Source organism: Tripterygium wilfordii, chromosome 3 (assembly GCF_013401445.1).
Source record: "Tripterygium wilfordii isolate XIE 37 chromosome 3, ASM1340144v1, whole genome shotgun sequence".
Lineage (NCBI taxonomy): Eukaryota > Viridiplantae > Streptophyta > Magnoliopsida > Celastrales > Celastraceae > Tripterygium > Tripterygium wilfordii.
The window spans coordinates 8,054,498-8,073,099 of NC_052234.1; the positions used below are offsets into that span (position 1 = coordinate 8,054,498).

At 36.9% G+C, this 18,602-nt stretch overlaps 2 protein-coding genes across 2 annotated transcripts; both read right to left on the reverse strand.

Moving 5' to 3' along the window:
* Positions 1–4,454: 4,454 nt before the first annotated feature.
* Positions 4,455–5,646, reverse strand: LOC119995347 (protein PLANT CADMIUM RESISTANCE 2-like). The gene is made up of 4 exons (XM_038841821.1): positions 5,365–5,646; positions 5,170–5,241; positions 4,861–5,076; positions 4,455–4,724 (listed from the first exon to the last, which is right to left on the reverse strand). Exons 1-4 carry the CDS (start codon positions 5,549–5,551, stop codon positions 4,642–4,644), a joined length of 558 nt encoding a protein of 185 aa, XP_038697749.1. The 5' UTR covers positions 5,552–5,646; the 3' UTR covers positions 4,455–4,641.
* Positions 5,647–11,261: 5,615 nt separating this feature from the next.
* Positions 11,262–12,132, reverse strand: LOC119995714 (cell number regulator 2-like). Its single transcript, XM_038842224.1, has 4 exons — positions 11,999–12,132; positions 11,834–11,905; positions 11,530–11,742; positions 11,262–11,443 (listed from the first exon to the last, which is right to left on the reverse strand). Exons 1-4 carry the CDS (start codon positions 12,108–12,110, stop codon positions 11,367–11,369), a joined length of 474 nt encoding a protein of 157 aa, XP_038698152.1. The 5' UTR covers positions 12,111–12,132; the 3' UTR covers positions 11,262–11,366.
* Positions 12,133–18,602: the final 6,470 nt, after the last annotated feature.

An 18,602-nucleotide genomic window follows, 5' to 3' on the forward strand; every position in this document is an offset into this window, starting at 1 on the left:
CTATCATTTCTTTTTCACTAATTTCTTCTATTATAATTCTGTCAATGGCAGCTTGTACTACAATCTTATTTATTGCAGCCGCCACTATCTTCTCTTCTTCCTTTGACCACCTCATGGAACTTCTTCAATAATTGGCTCTGATCTCCTCGGCCTATAAGGAACAATGGCCGTTGGTTGCAATAATTGTCTTACAATTTTCTGCATCTCTTCCTTTTTGTTTGTGAACTGAATTTGTCCACATTGGGCATGGTAGTAACGAGCTTCCACCTGATGTGATGTAGTCTTGAATGGCTGGTCGTCTACCCAAATGATTTCTACATCATTTCCTCTCCAGCACACCAAGAGCTGATGCAGTGAGGATGGAATGCACCAATTGGAATGAATCCAATCCTTTCCTAGTAGAGCTTGGTATTTTGCCTGTCTGTCAATAACAAATAAAGCTGTCATGGAAGATTTTTGCCCGACAGTCAGCTCCACTAGCAGTATACCAACGACCTTAGTAACTTCACCTGTAAAGCCTGCCCTAGTCACGTCAGTTGGAATTAAATCATCTTCTTTCTTACCCAACAGCCTGAGAACTGATCGTGGAATGGTATTGACTACAGAACCATTGTCCACCAAGACTCTGTCAATCTACCTATCATTCATTTGTGCTCTAATATACAATGGCTTGATGTGTTGTGACATTTGGATTGAAGGTTTCTCCAAGATAACCCTTTTGGGGGCTTCTTCATCCACTGTATGCACCGTCATTGAGCTGAAAGGTTGATCACCTTTCCCTAACCGGTCAAGCTTTGGCATTTGATTTTCTTTTATGTGCTTCTTAGCTTGCCAAACAGCTGGGAAAACTAAAATAGTAGTAGAACATTCATGTGGTACCTGGATTGCTCCCACCATGAACTCCTTTGTAGATGGTTTATCCTTTTTTACTTGATGGTTATCCTCTTGCTTCTTCTCTTTGCGAACCCATGTCCAGTTCCTGCGTTGAACCACTGGAGGTTTGTAGTGACTCCTCATATAGGCAGCATAGTGCCTCTGCTTTCTCCTCAACTAAGTTATGGTTAGAGGTGCTAGAAACTTCTTATGTTTCACCAACTACCATTTGTTGGTAATGGTGCTGGCTGGTGGTTTCACATAGCATGGTTCCCGTCCTTTCTTCTCCTTGTAGACCTAAGAATTTTGAGAATTATAAGCTTTTGATTCCCATACCTGAGATTTCTCCTTCAGTTTCCTTTTAAGCTCAAGGTAGTCACGAAGATCTATATCAATTGCATGCATAGTGGTCGTCACTGGAGGAAATGGATCTTCATCTACCAGCATCGAGTCTTTATTAGGGAATCGCAGGACGCCCTTGTTTATTTTCTCCTGAATCATGTTCTTCAGAGTCCAGCAGTTGTTGATGGTATGAGACCATAGGTCATGGTATTTGCAATGCTCATTTCCTTTCGTATCCTCCTGAGATGGTATTTTGTGTCCAGCTGGAAATGTAACAAACTTTTCCTGCCATAAAAAATAAAAAATCTCCTCCGTTTTGGTCACATCAAAAGTGTAATTGATGTTACCACCCATGAGTTGTTTATTTGCTGGCTCAGTTGCTTTCGGTTTGGATAATGTGGGGCAAACCCACACTTTCTTTTCTAAAGTCACCTCCGTAGCAGCCATCTCCATCTCCTGGTAGTAAGTTCCCATAGAAGATTTCTTTCTCCTACTTTCTTCTTTCAACAATTTTTCATACTTTGCTACTTGTGCTGCCATCTCATAAAAGTCATAAAATTCCATACCTTGGAATTTTTTGCGCAATTTAATGTCCAATCCTCGTTGGGCCATTTTGACAAATTCTAACTCAGGTAGATAGATGCGACATCTATTCCTCAGCCTCTTAAAACGAGCAATATAAGCATCGGTGGTTTCTTCTGCCTTCTGCACCAATCTGGATAGCTCAACCACAGACACTTATGGTTCAGCTCTAAAGAACTGAGTATGAAATGACCGTTCTATCTCCCACCATGTGTTGATGGAATTTCTTGGTAAAGTGGAATACCAAGTAAAAGCAGCTCCTGTCAAAGAGTTTGGAAATAACCTGAGACGAAGGTTGCCAAAGTTGTCATAGTTTGTCAATTCACCATATTGCACATTGAAACGATCGATATGCTCCATGGTGGACAGGCCTTCCTCTCCAGAGAATAAAGTGAAATCAGGTACTCTAAATCCTCGTGGATAAGGATTCTCCCTATCCATAACAGCTGGATAGGGTTTGTGATACTCTGGCCGACCAACCTGTCTAAGGCCGTGGCCATATAAATCTTGAACTAACTGTCTGAGAGTCTCCAAATCAATAGGTGGTATTTGTCGTGGAATAATAGGTTGAGCCCTACGAGCAGGACCCACACCTGCAACGACGTTACCTCCTGGTCCAGTAGGTTCAGTGGTTGCATAGGCAGTTGGGTTGTTCATAGGATTAGTGTTTTCATACGCAACAGGCTTGAAATTCTGACCATTACCAGATGGAGGGCCCATTGGAGGAGGAGTATACTTGCTATAACCACCATCAGCCTAGTAGTTCCTTTCTGTGATGGGAATTGCCCCCCCGTAGTCATATCTTCAAACTTCTGCTCCAACTTTCGCTCCACCTGTTTCATGGCATCTTCAATTGTTTGGTTAGAACGTACCTCCAGATTTTTGATGGTTTTGACCAAATGTTCAAACAAAATGACGGCTTCATCAGATAAGCCAGCTGGTCGTTCAATGAGCTCTTGATTTTCTTCAGTGCTACCATCATTGACAGCTTCTTCCATCTCAACCAGTGGGTTTTCCTCCTGCGGATTCTCCTCAGCAATTGGTTCTTTGCCTGACAAATGAGTGCGTGGTGCCATGTTAGTATTCAGATGCTTCTTTTCTAGTCCCACTGGGTGTGCCAAAAAAGCTTGTTGTCACCAAAAAGTGGCCCAAGGTGATGATGATTTGCAAGTGTGCCATTTCTGTCAGTTAGAAACTATTACCACCTTATCATATCAGTTTTTCCCTTATTTCTCTCATGTGCTGCCACCCGGACCACCTTATTGTAACTGTCACCACTTCTTCCATTTTACATGGACCACTCCCAGCACAACTCCACCTGGGCAGTTACTCATCAATTGGGCTTCTCTTCTTCAATAATACGGGCTTATAGGCCATAACAATCCAAATCATAATAGGCTACAACATGGGACTTGCACATGTTCTAAGCCCATTAGGCCTAACATACTTTTGGTGCCAACAGTTATGGCTCTCACAGAAGACCTATGTTAAGAAAGTATTGGAGAGGATTGGCATGAATAAAGCTACACCAGTTTATACTCCTTTAGCTAATCACTTCAGGCTGTCCAGTTCACAAGGTCCTTAATCAGATGAGGAAATTGCATACATGTCACAGGTTCCATATTCTAGCGTAGTTGGAAGTTTAATGTATGCTATGGTGTGCACCAGGCCGGATTTGGCGCTGGCTGTTAGTGTGCTTAGTAGGTTCATGGTTGATCCGGGAAAAGAACATTGGCAAACTGTGAAGTGGATTCTCCGATATTTGATAGGTACGGTTGATTATGGGATTTGTTTTGGTACAGCTGATGAGCATACTTCTGTTACTAGGTATGCAGACGCAGACTATGTAGGTGATTTGGATGGTGGTCCTATCAATTGGAGGTCAACTTTGCACAGTGTGGTTGCCTTGTCTACAACAGAGGCATAATACATGGCATTGACAGAGGGTGCGAAGGAAGCATTATGGTTGAAAGGGTTGTTGGCATAAATTGGTTTTGTGGGTCAGTCTCCCTCTCTATTTTGTCACAATCAGAGTGCTATTGACTTATCAAATAATCATGTGTACCATGCCCGCACAAAGCACATAGCAGTGAGGTATCACAAGATCAGAGACTTAGTGTCTTTAGGTGAAATTTTGTTAAAAAAGGTGCATACATCGGAGATTGTAGTGGATATGTTGACAAAGGTGCTATCATTGGAGAAGTTCAAACATGGTTTTGGACTTGCTCCAACTTTTACAGTGTTGATCGCATGGAGGTTGGAACTTTAGGTGGAGGTGCTTCAAGGGTGAAGAAGTCTTCAAAGGAAGTGAATATTTGTCAAGGTGGAGATTTTTAAATAATGACTCATATTAGAAGTTTTATTTTACCTAAAAGTTCTAAGGAAAAGGGAAGTTGTATTTTTATATGGGAGTAAAATTATATTTTTGGGTACGTATGTAACTGGTATATAAGGGTTAAAAACCCTAGCCGAATATACTATGAAATTTTCTATATTGAAAAGCAACCGCAAAACCTCGAGGACGTAGACACATTGTCGAACCTCGTAAATCCGGTATTCTCCTTCTCTGTTACTCTTTTCGATTGCTTCTCTATATTGCTCTATAATCTGTCTCTTTCCGATTGCTTCTCTATATTGCTCTATAATCTGTCATCGTGTTTGTGAGGGAACTCATTTTACAATAGTTTATATATGTTTTAAAAAAGAACATATTATTGATACATCAATTACTTATTTCCCTACGATTCAATCTCAGTATATTGTTATATACATGTATATATAAAGGAAATATCAATAACTATTGCATATATTATTTTCCAAAAACGAACTAATATATCATTCTCTCTATCGTTTCATGCCTTCTTCCGTCATGGGAGCTGTTGCCACGACTCTTCCACGATTCTGCCTCTCCACGTTTCCTTGCCATCCTACAATTACAATTGAAAAGATTACTTAACTAATATAGCCAAAACAAAAACAAATATCCAAATCAAATTAATTAAAACACCGTATTAGCTAGCAGATCATATTCAATTGTATAAATTTTAAGTGTTAATTAATTACCAAGTGACATGTCGAATCCACGAGTCTTGAGCTCTCTGTGCTCTTGACACAAGGCACAACACTCGCAGCAGAAGTGAACCAAGCAGTCTCCACAGGGAGTCTCCTCCAAATTGTACTGTGACCTCATTTTAGAGCGATAGGAGAATGAGTAGAGGCAACCACAACAACCAGTGAACCAAGTAATTAGTCCATATATACCTCCACTTGTACCGCAAGCTGTAATTACGTACGTATAACAAATAATTAATTATTAATCCTGATTAAAAACCCAGTAATTAAAAAGTTTTATCATGCATGGTTTAATCTTACATGTTGATCCTTGATCTATAATCTCAGCAATCCGACCAAAGGTGACGCAGGGGCACCAACATGTTAAGCAACCTGAAAAGTCAGAATCCAAGTATATATGTTATTAGATCCGCTAAGCAATATATGCATAAAAAAATCGCGCTTCTACAAAATTGAGCTTGAGGGTATGACAATATATAACTTGAATGGACTCACAATTTCGAATATCGGAGGAGCAATCACATAAACCAGAAGACCAAGCCTCATGAAGTCCAGGCTGATGATGATGATGAAGTGGAATCTGGCCGTTGTCAGTGTAATTTGGCCTTCCCACCGGAACTCCGATCGCAACTGGGCGGTCAGAATACTTTTCATCATAAGCATTTGTGTTCATTGAGGTCATGGTGGATATATCTTGATAAAAAAAGGAGGACTTCTGCACTTGTTGAAGGGGAAGGGATGAAGTGATTGATGGATAGTCTTTGAAAGATATATAAGACTTGTGGGGTTATATGCATATATATATGGTTTGGTAAACTGTTTGTAGAAGTCAAATTCTTAGCTATTGTAAATGACTAAATGTTGCGTGAACTGACCTAGTAATTCCGCGTAAAGAACCAGTAAAAGACAATATAATTAATATTTTGTGCATTAATTGACACCTTTCAAGTTTGAAAAGTTCCAGGAGAGATTTGGTGGGAGATTGCGCGCATGAGTGAGTATTAATCTGGTGATGCCACGTCAATGTAAGATGGATTAAACTTCAATATAAAATAACTCCTTGCTTTTCTTTTGGTAAATTAGTGTTGAAGGCTTCAAGAAACTTAAAGAAAAAGTCAGTAAACAATTGATAAATTTTATTTACACATCATATTAATCTATTATATCTACATCACTCTTTAAACATGATATGTTGACATCATAAATTTATAAGTAGACGCATAAATTTATAGTGAAAAGATTAAATTACCCTTGTTTATATAATATTAGAAGTATTAGTGTTAAGTTTACACACGTTCAAATTTCAAGTCTCTTATTGATTTTCCCATGTTGGGACTCCAGCTGTCACCGATTTCTCACACCTGAATTGACGTCCAAAACCGTGCGAGTAGATGACCAAAAATTTCTCATTATCAACGTCAAAAAGCTTTAGAGGAGAGGTAAGATCTTGTGAATTCTCTCTTAAATATTTATATATCTAATGAAATCTCTCAAATTGAACATGTGGGTTTGTTGATTTCTGTATATAGTATGAGCGAGTGTGTGTAGTTGTTAAACCTTGGACGATTTTTGGTTAGAATATGACTGAAATAAAAATCGGCACACCAGGTCTGTTTCTAGGGTTATAAAACGGTAACATCGTGTAGTTTATCTGTTAAAAAAATGACACCATCCGTCATTTTTATTCGCAAAAAAGGCAGCTTCTGTCGATTTATAATCTCTCCAGAAATCGGTAGGGTAATATTATTTTTATTCCAGAAAAATGACATACCATGTTGTTTTTTTGTAAGAAAAATGATAGGACCATGTTTTTTTCTTACAGAAATAAGACAACTTGTGTTGTTTTTCTTCTAGAAAAATGACATCCTATTGTTGTTTTTTTTCCTTCGGAAAATTCTGGTGTAAACTTAGTAATCTCTAATTAAATATATAAAAATTATTTATTTCAAATTTTTAGTTTAAGGGTTAATATGTCATTGTATATAAGAATATTTTTGTAAACTACAAAAAATTAAAAAGTAGTGTCAAGATAGTAAATTAATGGTGTGTAGATAAAATTTCCCTAAACAATTAGGTAGAATCCAAAATAGAAAGCCCAAACAAGTGCACAACTGCTCATGGGCCAGGCCCAAATTAATTAGGTATCGAACGATCATAATCAAACACACAATAATGTGTATAGATATCTATATATCTATATATATATATATCATATACATAGTATCATTACTGAATAAGAGAATGATTTTGGTGCAGCCACATTAGCTTTTAGGAAAACTCTATGATTGCCAAGTGGATTAATTTATATTTATTCAAGTTATACACAAACACACAAATAACATATATTAATTATTGATTTAATCAGAACAAATTAAATCAAGCATAACCATTAAAGAATGATTCCAATTTAACAATTTTTTTCCTATTTCAATTTATCAATTGATTTGTGTCATTAAAGTGATTTTGTTTTCCTTTCACACTTAATTACTAAACGGTTACCATATAATTTAATCCCTTAATTGGGCCATTATTCCATACATAACCTCACTCATTTCATTAATGTTGATTTTATTTTTCTTATCACACTTAATTGCTAAACGGTTACTATATAGGTTACTATATAATTAAATCCATTAATTGAGCCATTATTCCATACACATTCTCACTCATGTCTTCCATGTTTTCATAAAATACGTTTATCAAAACATAAAATACGTTTTATTTAATGTCTTCCATTTTTTTTGGCTATTTGATTCATGTCTTCCATGTTTGATAGACCAACCCCATTAAATTCTCAGAGGTTGGTTATTTCTATTTGTTTCAATTTATGATGGTTAATACAAAATATTTATTAATTGTGATGATTGTTTATCCTATATAAATTAGCAAATCTTTGTGTTCTTTTCAACTTTCAAAACACTTCAACTTATTATTTCTCATAAAACATATCATTATGGCTGATAATCCAGCACATTTGCTCCACTTGTGTCAACGAGAAGTTCTAGTATATATATATATATCTAAAATTGTAAGTTTAGGCGTGATTTCCTGGCGAGTTCGGTATGGTTTTTCTTACTCGTGGGAGTAGTGTTTCTTTGGTGCTGCAACTACACAGCAAAAACGACATCGTTTGACATAAGCCATTATTCTCAGATCTTGTCATAGCGTGGAACGACATCGTGTCATCGGTTTTGTGGTCAAAAAACGACAATTTGTTGCGTTGTTTGGGAGCCTATATTGTCGTTTTTGGTAGACAGTACATCAATGTGGTTGGAAAAGATTTTGCCAACGCATGCTACAGAGCAGAATTTCAGAGTACGACAAACATGAAACTCCACGCAGGTTCATGTCTTTCCTGTTCGTCGCTGTAGGTTCATGTATTTGCTCTGGACTCACACAACCTAGACGTCTTCCCTTCGTGTCTTCAACCAATCGATCCTCTCTCTTCTCTCTCACTCTCTGCTCTTGCGATGACTTCCAGATCTAAGATGACGTGAACCGCGTCTGAGGCGACATTTCCTTTGCTAGAGAGTGGCGTGGCAGTGCTGGTTGGAGGAGTCGCTGGATGCCGGAATGGAGAAGTCCTGGGTCTGCGCTTAGGATAGGGATCATAATTTTTTTTTATAATTGATAATATTTTTATTCCTTCTCACTGATCGGCTGCTCCTCTCTTTGTCGGGGATTCTCTCCTCCTTTTTTTTCTCTTAATTTTGTTTACTTGGAATTTCCTTTTGTTGAGAGCAATTTTTTCCTCTGTTTTTTCAACGTGAAATTGAATTCAAAATCACTGAAGGAGATTTTCAAGAATAGGTAACCTTTAACTGTAATGAAGTTGGCTTATTTATAGTTTCTTCCTTCGTGTTGCTAGAGTTAAAACCATGCTGCCTATTACGTACCTATAAACTTTTTCCTTGCTAGATTTCTTCTCATAGTGACAATTGATATGAGTAGGTGTAAACTTTCTATGTAAAAATTAAAGAGATAAGATCATAAGACTATTGATTAGGAGCTGAATTGTCTTTAAAATCATGCTCAATACCTGGTGCCATATCTTTGCATCATTTTAGAAAATAATCAAACTCTGTGTTCATCAGAGGGGCTTTCTTCAGGAATTTGTTCATCATTTTAGAAAATAATCAAACTCTGTGTTCACCATTTTAGAAAATAATCAAGCTCGAATCGAGACTGAGAAGAGAAGATCCAAGCATTTAGAGTTTGCACAAAGGGCAAGATGTCCACATAAAGGCTGCATTAGAACCACAAATATTCGAATGTTAAATTAATTTGCGAGAAGTTACTGAATGTATTGGTGTGATTCATTTTTTTCAGTTCCCAACACCAGCTGTAGAGGGACACGAGAATAAAGATGTAATTGAGTCTGTTAGTGTACTTTTAAATTGGACTGTTGATTTCTTTCCAAGCACCACTGTTAATGTTACGAATAATTTGTTCACTGCCTGATACGATTGAGTGGTTATTTTTTCATGTTTTTGCTGAGTTATTGTTTGGTGAATCTATAATAGGAAGACCAATTCAATAGAGAGTTACTTACAAATTACAATTGCTTTATTTGATACTTTATGGTTTCTTTATGTTGTATACCCTTTGTAATTAAATTTTTTTTTTACCAGAGTTTAGATTCCTTCTTGAACCGATTGTATGTCTATGTTTGCTTACCATTGGTTGGGTTATGTGGTGGTGTTATAAATGCATTGCTTTGATTCAATGCTTCATTTGTGTCTTATGCACCATCTCTTTGCTGGAAGTCCTGCTCACGGTTTTGGCCTCTGTATTACCTTCGCTATGATAGTAACGTGTTGTCAACTGTTGAGGTAGCTCTGTCGAAGCTCATACTTTTGATTTAGCCTTCGTATTCGAAAGTAGGAATGATCTATTGGTTCATGAAATTTTTGCCCCTTCTATATTTGTTGTTTGCATGTCATACATTGGTTCAATACTTTGTCACCTCTGATTACTCTCTCAGATAAGTGTCCAAAATGATCATATTGGTCTTTTCATTGAATTTTGAATCTTTGATGCTATTCCTAAAGTTCATTCATTTCATGTTCTGTTTTACTTGAAGGCTTTCTTATGTGATTCTTATCAATGAGACAAATGTAACGTTTTGATATTTTAATGGTTTCTAATTCAAGAAACATGCATTTGTTGCTCATCTATCATTCATAATACACAGTTGACATTAGGGCTGTTATTGGTACGGTTACCGTTATCAAACACTGAATACCGTTACCGTACCAATACCTTCGGTAAGTCAAAAATTGCTACCGTTACCATTACCGGAAGAGTCGGTATACCGATGGTCGGTATACCGATCGATCGGTAACGGTGAACCGGTAATTGGTAAATTTACCAATTTTGAAACCTTTCTCCTACATGAAAAAAATGCCTCTTGATACAAGTATAAAAGTATTCAATAAAATCCTTAAATACAAGTATACAATAAGTGCAGTAGCAAAAATCCTCAGATACAAGTATTCAATAAAATTGAATAATCCTCTATTCAGAAGTACAGTAGCAAAAAGGTAAAACTTATAAACTTATCAACAACAATATAGCATAACCAAACTTCTCCACAGAGAAATGTAAATATCCTCGCTACATTGTTACATAAATCCAAGACAAGCAAAAGCCTAATCTATACATTAAAATGTGGAAATTATATTTATAGAAAGGTAAAACCCTAGAGTCCCTCAATTCCCTCCCCTTTCCCCTAAAACCCTGTATTAAAACTGAAGCAGATTTGTTCAAAAAATAAAATAAAAATTGAAGCAGATAAGCAGAGAAGTCTGTGATTGAGATGGTTACTAGTACCACTTACCAATATGGAGGCGCGGAGGCTGAGCTAGGCCAAAGAAAATCAGGGCACAGATGTTAGTCGGCAGTCACATCCTCGTAGAGTCGCAGAGTCTCAGTTGGTAGTTCATAGTCTCGCAGGCAGAGTCGCAAATGTTAATCGAGATGAGATTGGGATGAGAGTAGAGAGACTGAGTGGCAGAGATGGAGAGACTTGAGAGAGTGAGGGGAGATTCGTGTGAAATGAGTAAGTGAATAACCCTAACAAACAATCAATGGTGTAGATTACACTAAGTAGATGAATGATGAATCTAACTGTCATAACTTCATAATTTTAAAAAATTAAAACTAAAAATAATATTAATAAATATTTAATATATAAGTCGGTAATCGGGAAATTTACCGATTTTGAACTTTGTTTACCATTACCGTTACCGAAGTCAACGGTAAATTTACCATACCGAAGTATTGGTAACGGTATACCAATATTCTGTGATTTTCGGTAACCAATATGTCGGTAACGGTATACCAATGGATAATTTACCATACCAATAACAGCCCTAGTTGACATGATCGTAACAAAATTGTTCACACACGAAAATTAGAACACCAGCTGCAACACGCGGGTTCATAACTAGTATATATATATATATAACAACTATGACGACACTCTCCAATCCATTCTATCGCTTCATGCCGCTTTCAATCACTGGAGGCATTGGCACTGCACTTTTCTGATTCTCCATGTTTCCTCGCCATCCTACGCAACTCAAATAATTAGGGTGACATGTCGAACCCAAGTAATTATATATATGTGTGAGATCCAAGTAATATGTAAGTAATTACCGAGTGACATGTCGAATCCACGGGTCTGGAGCTCGCGGTACTCTTGGCACAGAGCGCATGGCTCGCAACAACAATGGACCAAGCAATCTTCACAAGGACTCTCATTCGGATTGTATAGTTTTCTCATCTTGGTGCGATAGATGCATGAGAATAAGGAACCCCACCCAAGTAACGACGATGGCAGAAAGTAAATTGCTCCTGCTGTTTCACAAGCTACAGCCAACCCCACCAAATAATTATTCAAAATAGCAATCAAAATTTAGCCTAATGAATTAATCAAATACAAGATTTAATGATAAATTACATGTGGCTCCTTGATCTGCAATTTCAGCGATCATGCCAAAAGTGATGCAGGGGCACCAGTATGTTAAACAACCTGATCATCGGAAAATCATAACACATACTAATTATTGCGATTACTTAATAAACAAAGAGAATGGATTTTGAAATTAAAAAGTAATGGACTTACAACTTGGAATATCAGAGAAGCAGTCAAAGAGGTCAGTAGACCAAGCTGAGTTATGTCCATCTAGGACTGATTGCTGCAGCGGCTGCTGGTAGTGGTGACTTGGAGAGGACATTGTGTGGTTGTAGAGACTTAGGTGAGAACTTGATATCTAGCAGACTGTTTATATATGATGTACTAGTCTTGGTCTTCCTCATTTGTGGGGGATATATAGATAAGTATATAACGGGTCTGATTGGCAAACCATTTGAGATTAATTTAACGTATAATTTACTATCTAAAATGTTGTGACTATTTGGTTCCATTTTTACAGACAATATTTGTATTGTTCAAAATACTGTGACAAATTACATACAGGGTCATTACACAATTCATCATAAATATAATCAATTAACTATCAAATTATTCCACATTTAAAGAGATTTAGGGACTTTTTCAATCAAGTAACATGTTTAACACTAAGAACTAAAAAAAAGAAAAGAAATTGTTATATATTTAAGAAGTTAATTAAACTATCTTGTTCTTGCATTAAAAAATTGTTCGGCAATTGAAACTCGAAATATTGTCATGTTTGTATCTTGAAACACAATTGTGAATAGTAGGGTATATTTAGAATATAACAGCAAGAAAGTGGAGTATAACAAGTATTTTGGTTTAAAAATATGGAACGCTATTCAAATACTATTGCTTAAAATGCTACACTTATGAAAAAACAATAAAAATTGCTCCACTTATCCACTATTTTTTTTTCTTTTAAATGTATATATCAATTTTTATTTTTGCCCCAATAAAATTATCTTTTTGGTTTTTTTTCTGCCCCCACTGATTACTTACATTGTTTGACCATCCACAACCTCAAAAATCACAAATTCTATTATCCTCCAAAAAATAATATTATATCTAATTAAAAGTTTGCGTATTGTAAAGATGATTCTTAGCCCCTATGAACAAGTTTATGGAGTAAGGAGTGGAGTCAACTAAGTCAATTTCTGTAGAGCCCGTCACACTACGCGTAGTGTTTACGTTAGTTTGGGATAGAGTCACCGTTGTAAAGACACTAAATTCAATTGCTACCTACCATTGGGTCTACGTATTGTTTGACTTGTACGCTTGAAGTCTTTTAATCGAAAATAATACATGTCTACAATTTTTTGGGTCCATATCGTATGTCATCTATGTGACAAGTCAACTAAATATTTCATATAGATAATTTTTTAAAAAACTTAAAAAACGAGAAAGAGAAGCAACTTCCCGTTCTCTCTCCTTAGATATTTCTTACTTTTTTTTTATTCTCTCTACTCAAAGAGTCATATTAGTTGTTGTTCTCTCTTCTCATCTTTGTCTCTTCTCACTCGAGCTCACCACTATCTACATGGCATATTTTTCGTCTGATAATCGTATGTGACATGACAGGTGCCAAAAGAACCATAAAGAGATGAGAAACAAAACTCAACAAATCCTGAGAGTTTCGTTCTCCGTAGTTGCCAAAATCATGCTCGGAAAATCTATAACCACAGCGAGAAAAAGCGTTTGATCCAGACAATCCAACTACCTTTTGAAGTTATGTTTAAGAAAAAAAAGTTAATTTCTTTTTTAAAAATTACTTAGGTGAGTGTAAGTCTTAGGTAAGTATCACTACAACAAACAGGTGATTTTGTGATGGAATTATCCATCACAAAATAAGAAAATTCCGTCACAAAACGGATTAGTGACGGAAAAAATTTCGTGACAAAAACCCTCGTCGCAAAATATCAGTGACGGCTATTTTGTGACGAACTTTGCGTTAATTAAATAATAAAAAATAAATCTTTCAAATTAGTGACGGAAAATTCCTTCACTAATAAAATAATATTTTATAAAATTTTTTGAAATTGTGACGGACTTTTCCGTCACTAAAAAATTATAAAATATTACAATTTTTATTTGCGACTGAAAATTATTAAATTTTCGTCACTAATTATTTTTTCATCACATTTTATTTAATTATCAATTTTTATTTCTGTATTATTTATTTTAATGCAATATTACTTTTTAATTAATATAATTGTATTTAAAATACAATAATAAGTATTATATAAAAGTTCTAGCTAGATTTTTGACAAAGTTTTCATAAAAGAATACAACCCCAAAATCTACTCCTCATCGGAATTGTCAAGTGTGTCCACCATCCTCACTATCATCGTCAATGTCATCACTAGGTGGTTGCATCCCAAGTCGAGCAAAGAGTCCCTGCATCATTTGATTTTTTTTTTCTGAATCATCCGATTCTGTTCTCCAACCTCTAGTCTTGTTGCTTCATCTTTTCGCTTTGTGTCTTAGAGGATTGCTTATAGAACTGCAACTCCTCCTGTAATGTACTAATCGTAGTGCTCTATGATGAAAACTGATCATGTAGCTAGGAGCTCATTCGAGCGATGCGCTCCTCAATCTCCTGCTGTAAATAATCAAGACCCGATCTAGATGGTCTGTTGTAGGAGGATGAAAAGCGCATATGTGACGCCTTTGATCCAAGACCGTAGATACGACCTTTCTTATTGACATACTTAGTCGCCTCCATGAATATGGAATCATCATCCTGAGGCTCAAGAGGTGACTCTTCGGAGGTCGATGCTTGACTAGAATGGGCTTCCTTCAACTTGTTGTTATCATTCTGTATAAATATTATAAAAGTTATATATCACCTATCATGAATGACAACTTAAATATCATAGAAATTTTCATATTTAATAAAATTTAAATTACTTACATATGTAGTGGTTGTTCGGCGTTCAACGAATTCTTTGGTAGCCTTTTTGATATGGCAATGACGAAAGAGATCAGCCTTAGTTGGAGGCCGACCCAATTCTTTTTCCTACATTCATTGTATACAAGATAAGTTTAAAGCAAATAAACAATTCAAGAGGTAAACTTGATTTAAAAATATAAAAATTTATCTATCTCTTCTTATGTTCCGAGTGTGAAATAGAGCCATCAGTATTAGTGCACCCGTCAGTCTCGGATGCTCGGTTTATCTTTGCCTTCTCTCTTTTCCTCACATAATCCAGTTCCGCCCAAAGCTTTTCAAGCGCAGCTTTGGCTTCCTCTTGAATCCATTCACCATCATCCTCCTTTTTGCGAACCCTTTGCATAATTTTCCATAATATTTCTCCATTCTTCTTATTCCATAATTTTTTTGTGCTTTCGGTTTGAAGGATTTGCCGTTGTCATACTCCACCAACTCTAAAGCTCTGCGCTTACAATAATGTGAAAGATCCAACCGAGACTTTGCATTATCCTTTGTTTTTCCCTTAACATCCATACACGTATTGAAAATATTATCAAACATGTTCTTCTCAATATGCATGACATCCAGGTTATGTCGTATGACATTGTTGTGCCAGTAAGGCAGATCCCAAAAGATGCTCCTTTTTGTCCAATTATGTTCTTGATCATATCTAGGGAATGATATTGAGAAATAACAAATAATTAATAATTACGTATTTATGTATTTACGTACGTATAACAAATAACAAATAATTAATTATTAATCCTTATTAAAAACCCAATAATTAAAAAGTTTTATCATGCATGGTTTAATCCTTGACCTATAATCTCAGCAATTCGACCAAAGGTGATGCAGGGGGAGCAACATGTTAAGCAACCTGAAAAGCCAAGACTCCAAGTATATATATGTTAAGAATCTTAGATCCGCCAAGTAATATAAAATAAATTAGCAACATCGCCCTTCTACAAACTTGAGCTTCAGGGTGTTTCACAAAAATATGACAATATATGACTTTGAACTTTTAATGAGGATCACATGATGTTAAGACTACATATGTCCTACATCGGTTGGGCAAATCCTAATTGATGGATATATATATATATATGGGTAAAACCCACCCTTGACATTCAATTAGGCATTTTCTTATGCTTAGTGAGTTGGGCTTAGCCCACTTATTGGGATTAGGAGGAATAAACCAGTGAGGATAATCCGATGTATCCACTGGATCAGAATCCTAAAGCGGATAATATTGTTGGTTGTTTGGGCTATGGATTTCTGATACATGATATTTGAGTCTTAGATAAATGGCCTGGCAGAAGAAATCAAATCTAACTGTTATTCATCGTTCTCACTAATTTGTGCTTTTGTTGCGCAATGCCATTGAATATGACAAAATTAAAGAGATGTTTTGGAAATGAATGGACTCACAATTTGGCGGAGGAGCAATCACATAAACCAGAAGACCAAGCCTCATGAAGTCTAGGCTGATGATGATGATGATGATGAAGTTAAATCTGGCCGTTGTCAGTGTAATTTGGGCTTCCTACCGGAACTCCGATCACAGCTAGGTGGCCGGAATATTTTTCATCGTAAGCAATTGTGTTCATTGACGCCATGGTGGATATATCTTGATAAAAAAAAAAAGGAGAACTTCTGCCCTTGTTGAAGGGGAAGGGATCAAGTGATTAATGGATAGTCTCTGAAAGATATACAAGACTCGTGGGGTTACACACACACACATATATATGTATATATATATGGTTTGGTAAACAAAGATTAAAGTGTTCCGTTTTTCAGTTAGTGTTATTGACAGCTACTCCATGATACGTGCTCATGGAAGTTACTTCACATGTCCAGTAGTTTTCTAGTTATGCATAGTAATTTTCTAGTTATGCATTTTCTTTAGTCAAGCATTATCTTTCAGTTATGCACACATCTCAAATCAGTTATGTAACTGTTAGCTAGCAGTTATTGAACTGATAGTTAGTTTAGCACATTGCACGTTTCCCTTCAATTGCATAGATGAGTTAGTACGGCTTATAAGCCACCTATCTTTGAATGAAATGGGGAGGTTGTTACCCAAGTACTTTCTCTACTAATTCTCTTCTAATTCATTTCTTCTTCCCTTTTGCTAAGTTGAACGTAACAGTGGTATCGAAGCCGTTGATCTCATGGACACTCGTAGCAAGAGCAACGCGGAGTTTCGCAATGAGGTTAGCGAAATCTTGACCCGTCATGAGTCGAGTTTCGATCACTTGACAAATAACTTCAACCAAGTTCATGCTGCCCTCCAATCAGTTCTTACGGAATTGTAAGCTTTGCGAGTCACTAACAATCACCAAAAAAATCCTGACAAAGATAGCATCGATCCCTTCTCTTTTGGTGAAAGTTCCCACACACCACCTCCCTCACAAACACTGAACCTATCTAAATCCAACACTTCCCAAGCCCTATTCTGCCCAACTTCCAATCTCAAATTAATTTTTCCCAAATTCACTGGCGATGACTCAACTGGGTGGATATATAGAGCTGAACAGTTCTTTGAATTCCAGCATATTGGGGTTGATCAAAGAGTCCAACTCGCCTCGTTTCATCTTGAAGGAATTGCCTTGCAGTGGCATCGTTGGCTCACCAAATCGAAAGGGCCGCTAACTTGGGATGATTTCACCAAGGCCTTACTACGTCGATTTGGACCCACAGACTTTGAGGACCCATCTGAGGCACTCACAAGGCTCAAACAGACCACGACAGTGGATGCTCTCGTAGAAGAGTTTGAAAAGTTCTCTCACCTCATTGATGATTTACCTGAAAATTTTTTAATTGGATGTTTTGTAGCCAGCCTCAAAGATGAAGTTCGTCTTGATGTCATAATCAAGAAGCCTCGTACATTCTCTGAAGCGGTAGGAGTTGCCCGCCTAATCGAAGAACGCAACACCATTCAGAAGAAATCCACTAGTTTCTCCCGGCCTTTAGCCACCTCCGCTGCAACACAACCTCGCCATACCCCAAACACTTCCACTACTGGCCTTCTTGGACCTGCACCCAACCAAAAAACCCATCAATCACATAATCCTACTTCGCTACCATTTAAAAAAATCACCGGCCAAGAAGCTCGAGAGCGTAGGGAGAAGGGCCTTTGTTACTATTGTGATGAAAAATACACAATTGGTCATCAATGTAGCCAGCCCAAACTCTTTATGATTGAAGATTTTCCCGTTCCGGATGACCACCATACAGAACCCAACATTGCCGAACTTGTCCCTGAAATTTCTTACCATGCCATGACCGGAACCACTCATCCTCAAACCATCAGAGTGTTTGGAAAATTGAACAAACAAGATGTAACACTTCTTATTGATGGCGGCAGTACGCACAATTTTATTGACCAAAACGTGGTATCTAAACTTGGGCTTCCGGTGGTGCAAGATAAGATGTTTCAAGTCATGGTGGCCAACCGAGAGAAAATTAATTGTGCAGGTCAATGTCTCGCCCTCACTTTGATTGTTCAAGATCACCCAATTGTGGCCGATTTCTATGTTTTACCAGTTGCAGCCTGCAAGCAGTTTTGGGAGTTCAGTGGTTGGAGACGCTTGGGCCAATTGAGACAAATTACCAAGAATTAACGATGAAATTCTGCAATGAGGGAAAGACACACAAATTCCATGGACTACAACGTTATGAACTTGATATCCTGAATGATAAGCAACTGCATCACTTGGAGGGCACAGGTTATTTTCTACAAATTATTCCATGTCATTTACCTACTCCACCTCTCGTCCACCAACCTGAACCTGAAATTGCCCATGTTCTCACCAAATATGAAACCATTTTTCTGAACCCACT

Coding starts and splice junctions, on each gene's coding strand:
- LOC119995347 (XM_038841821.1), bottom strand. CDS start 5,551: ATGACCTCAATGAACACAAATGCTTATGATGAAAAGTATTCTGACCGC. Junction 5,242..5,364: donor CTCCTCCGATATTCGAAATT/GTGAGTCCATTC, acceptor CTGACTTTTCAG/GTTGCTTAACATGTTGGTGC. Junction 4,725..4,860: donor TGGATTCGACATGTCACTTG/GTAATTAATTAA, acceptor TTGTAATTGTAG/GATGGCAAGGAAACGTGGAG.
- LOC119995714 (XM_038842224.1), bottom strand. CDS start 12,110: ATGTCCTCTCCAAGTCACCACTACCAGCAGCCGCTGCAGCAATCAGTC. Junction 11,743..11,833: donor TGCAGATCAAGGAGCCACAT/GTAATTTATCAT, acceptor GGTTGGCTGTAG/CTTGTGAAACAGCAGGAGCA. Junction 11,444..11,529: donor TGGATTCGACATGTCACTCG/GTAATTACTTAC, acceptor TGAGTTGCGTAG/GATGGCGAGGAAACATGGAG.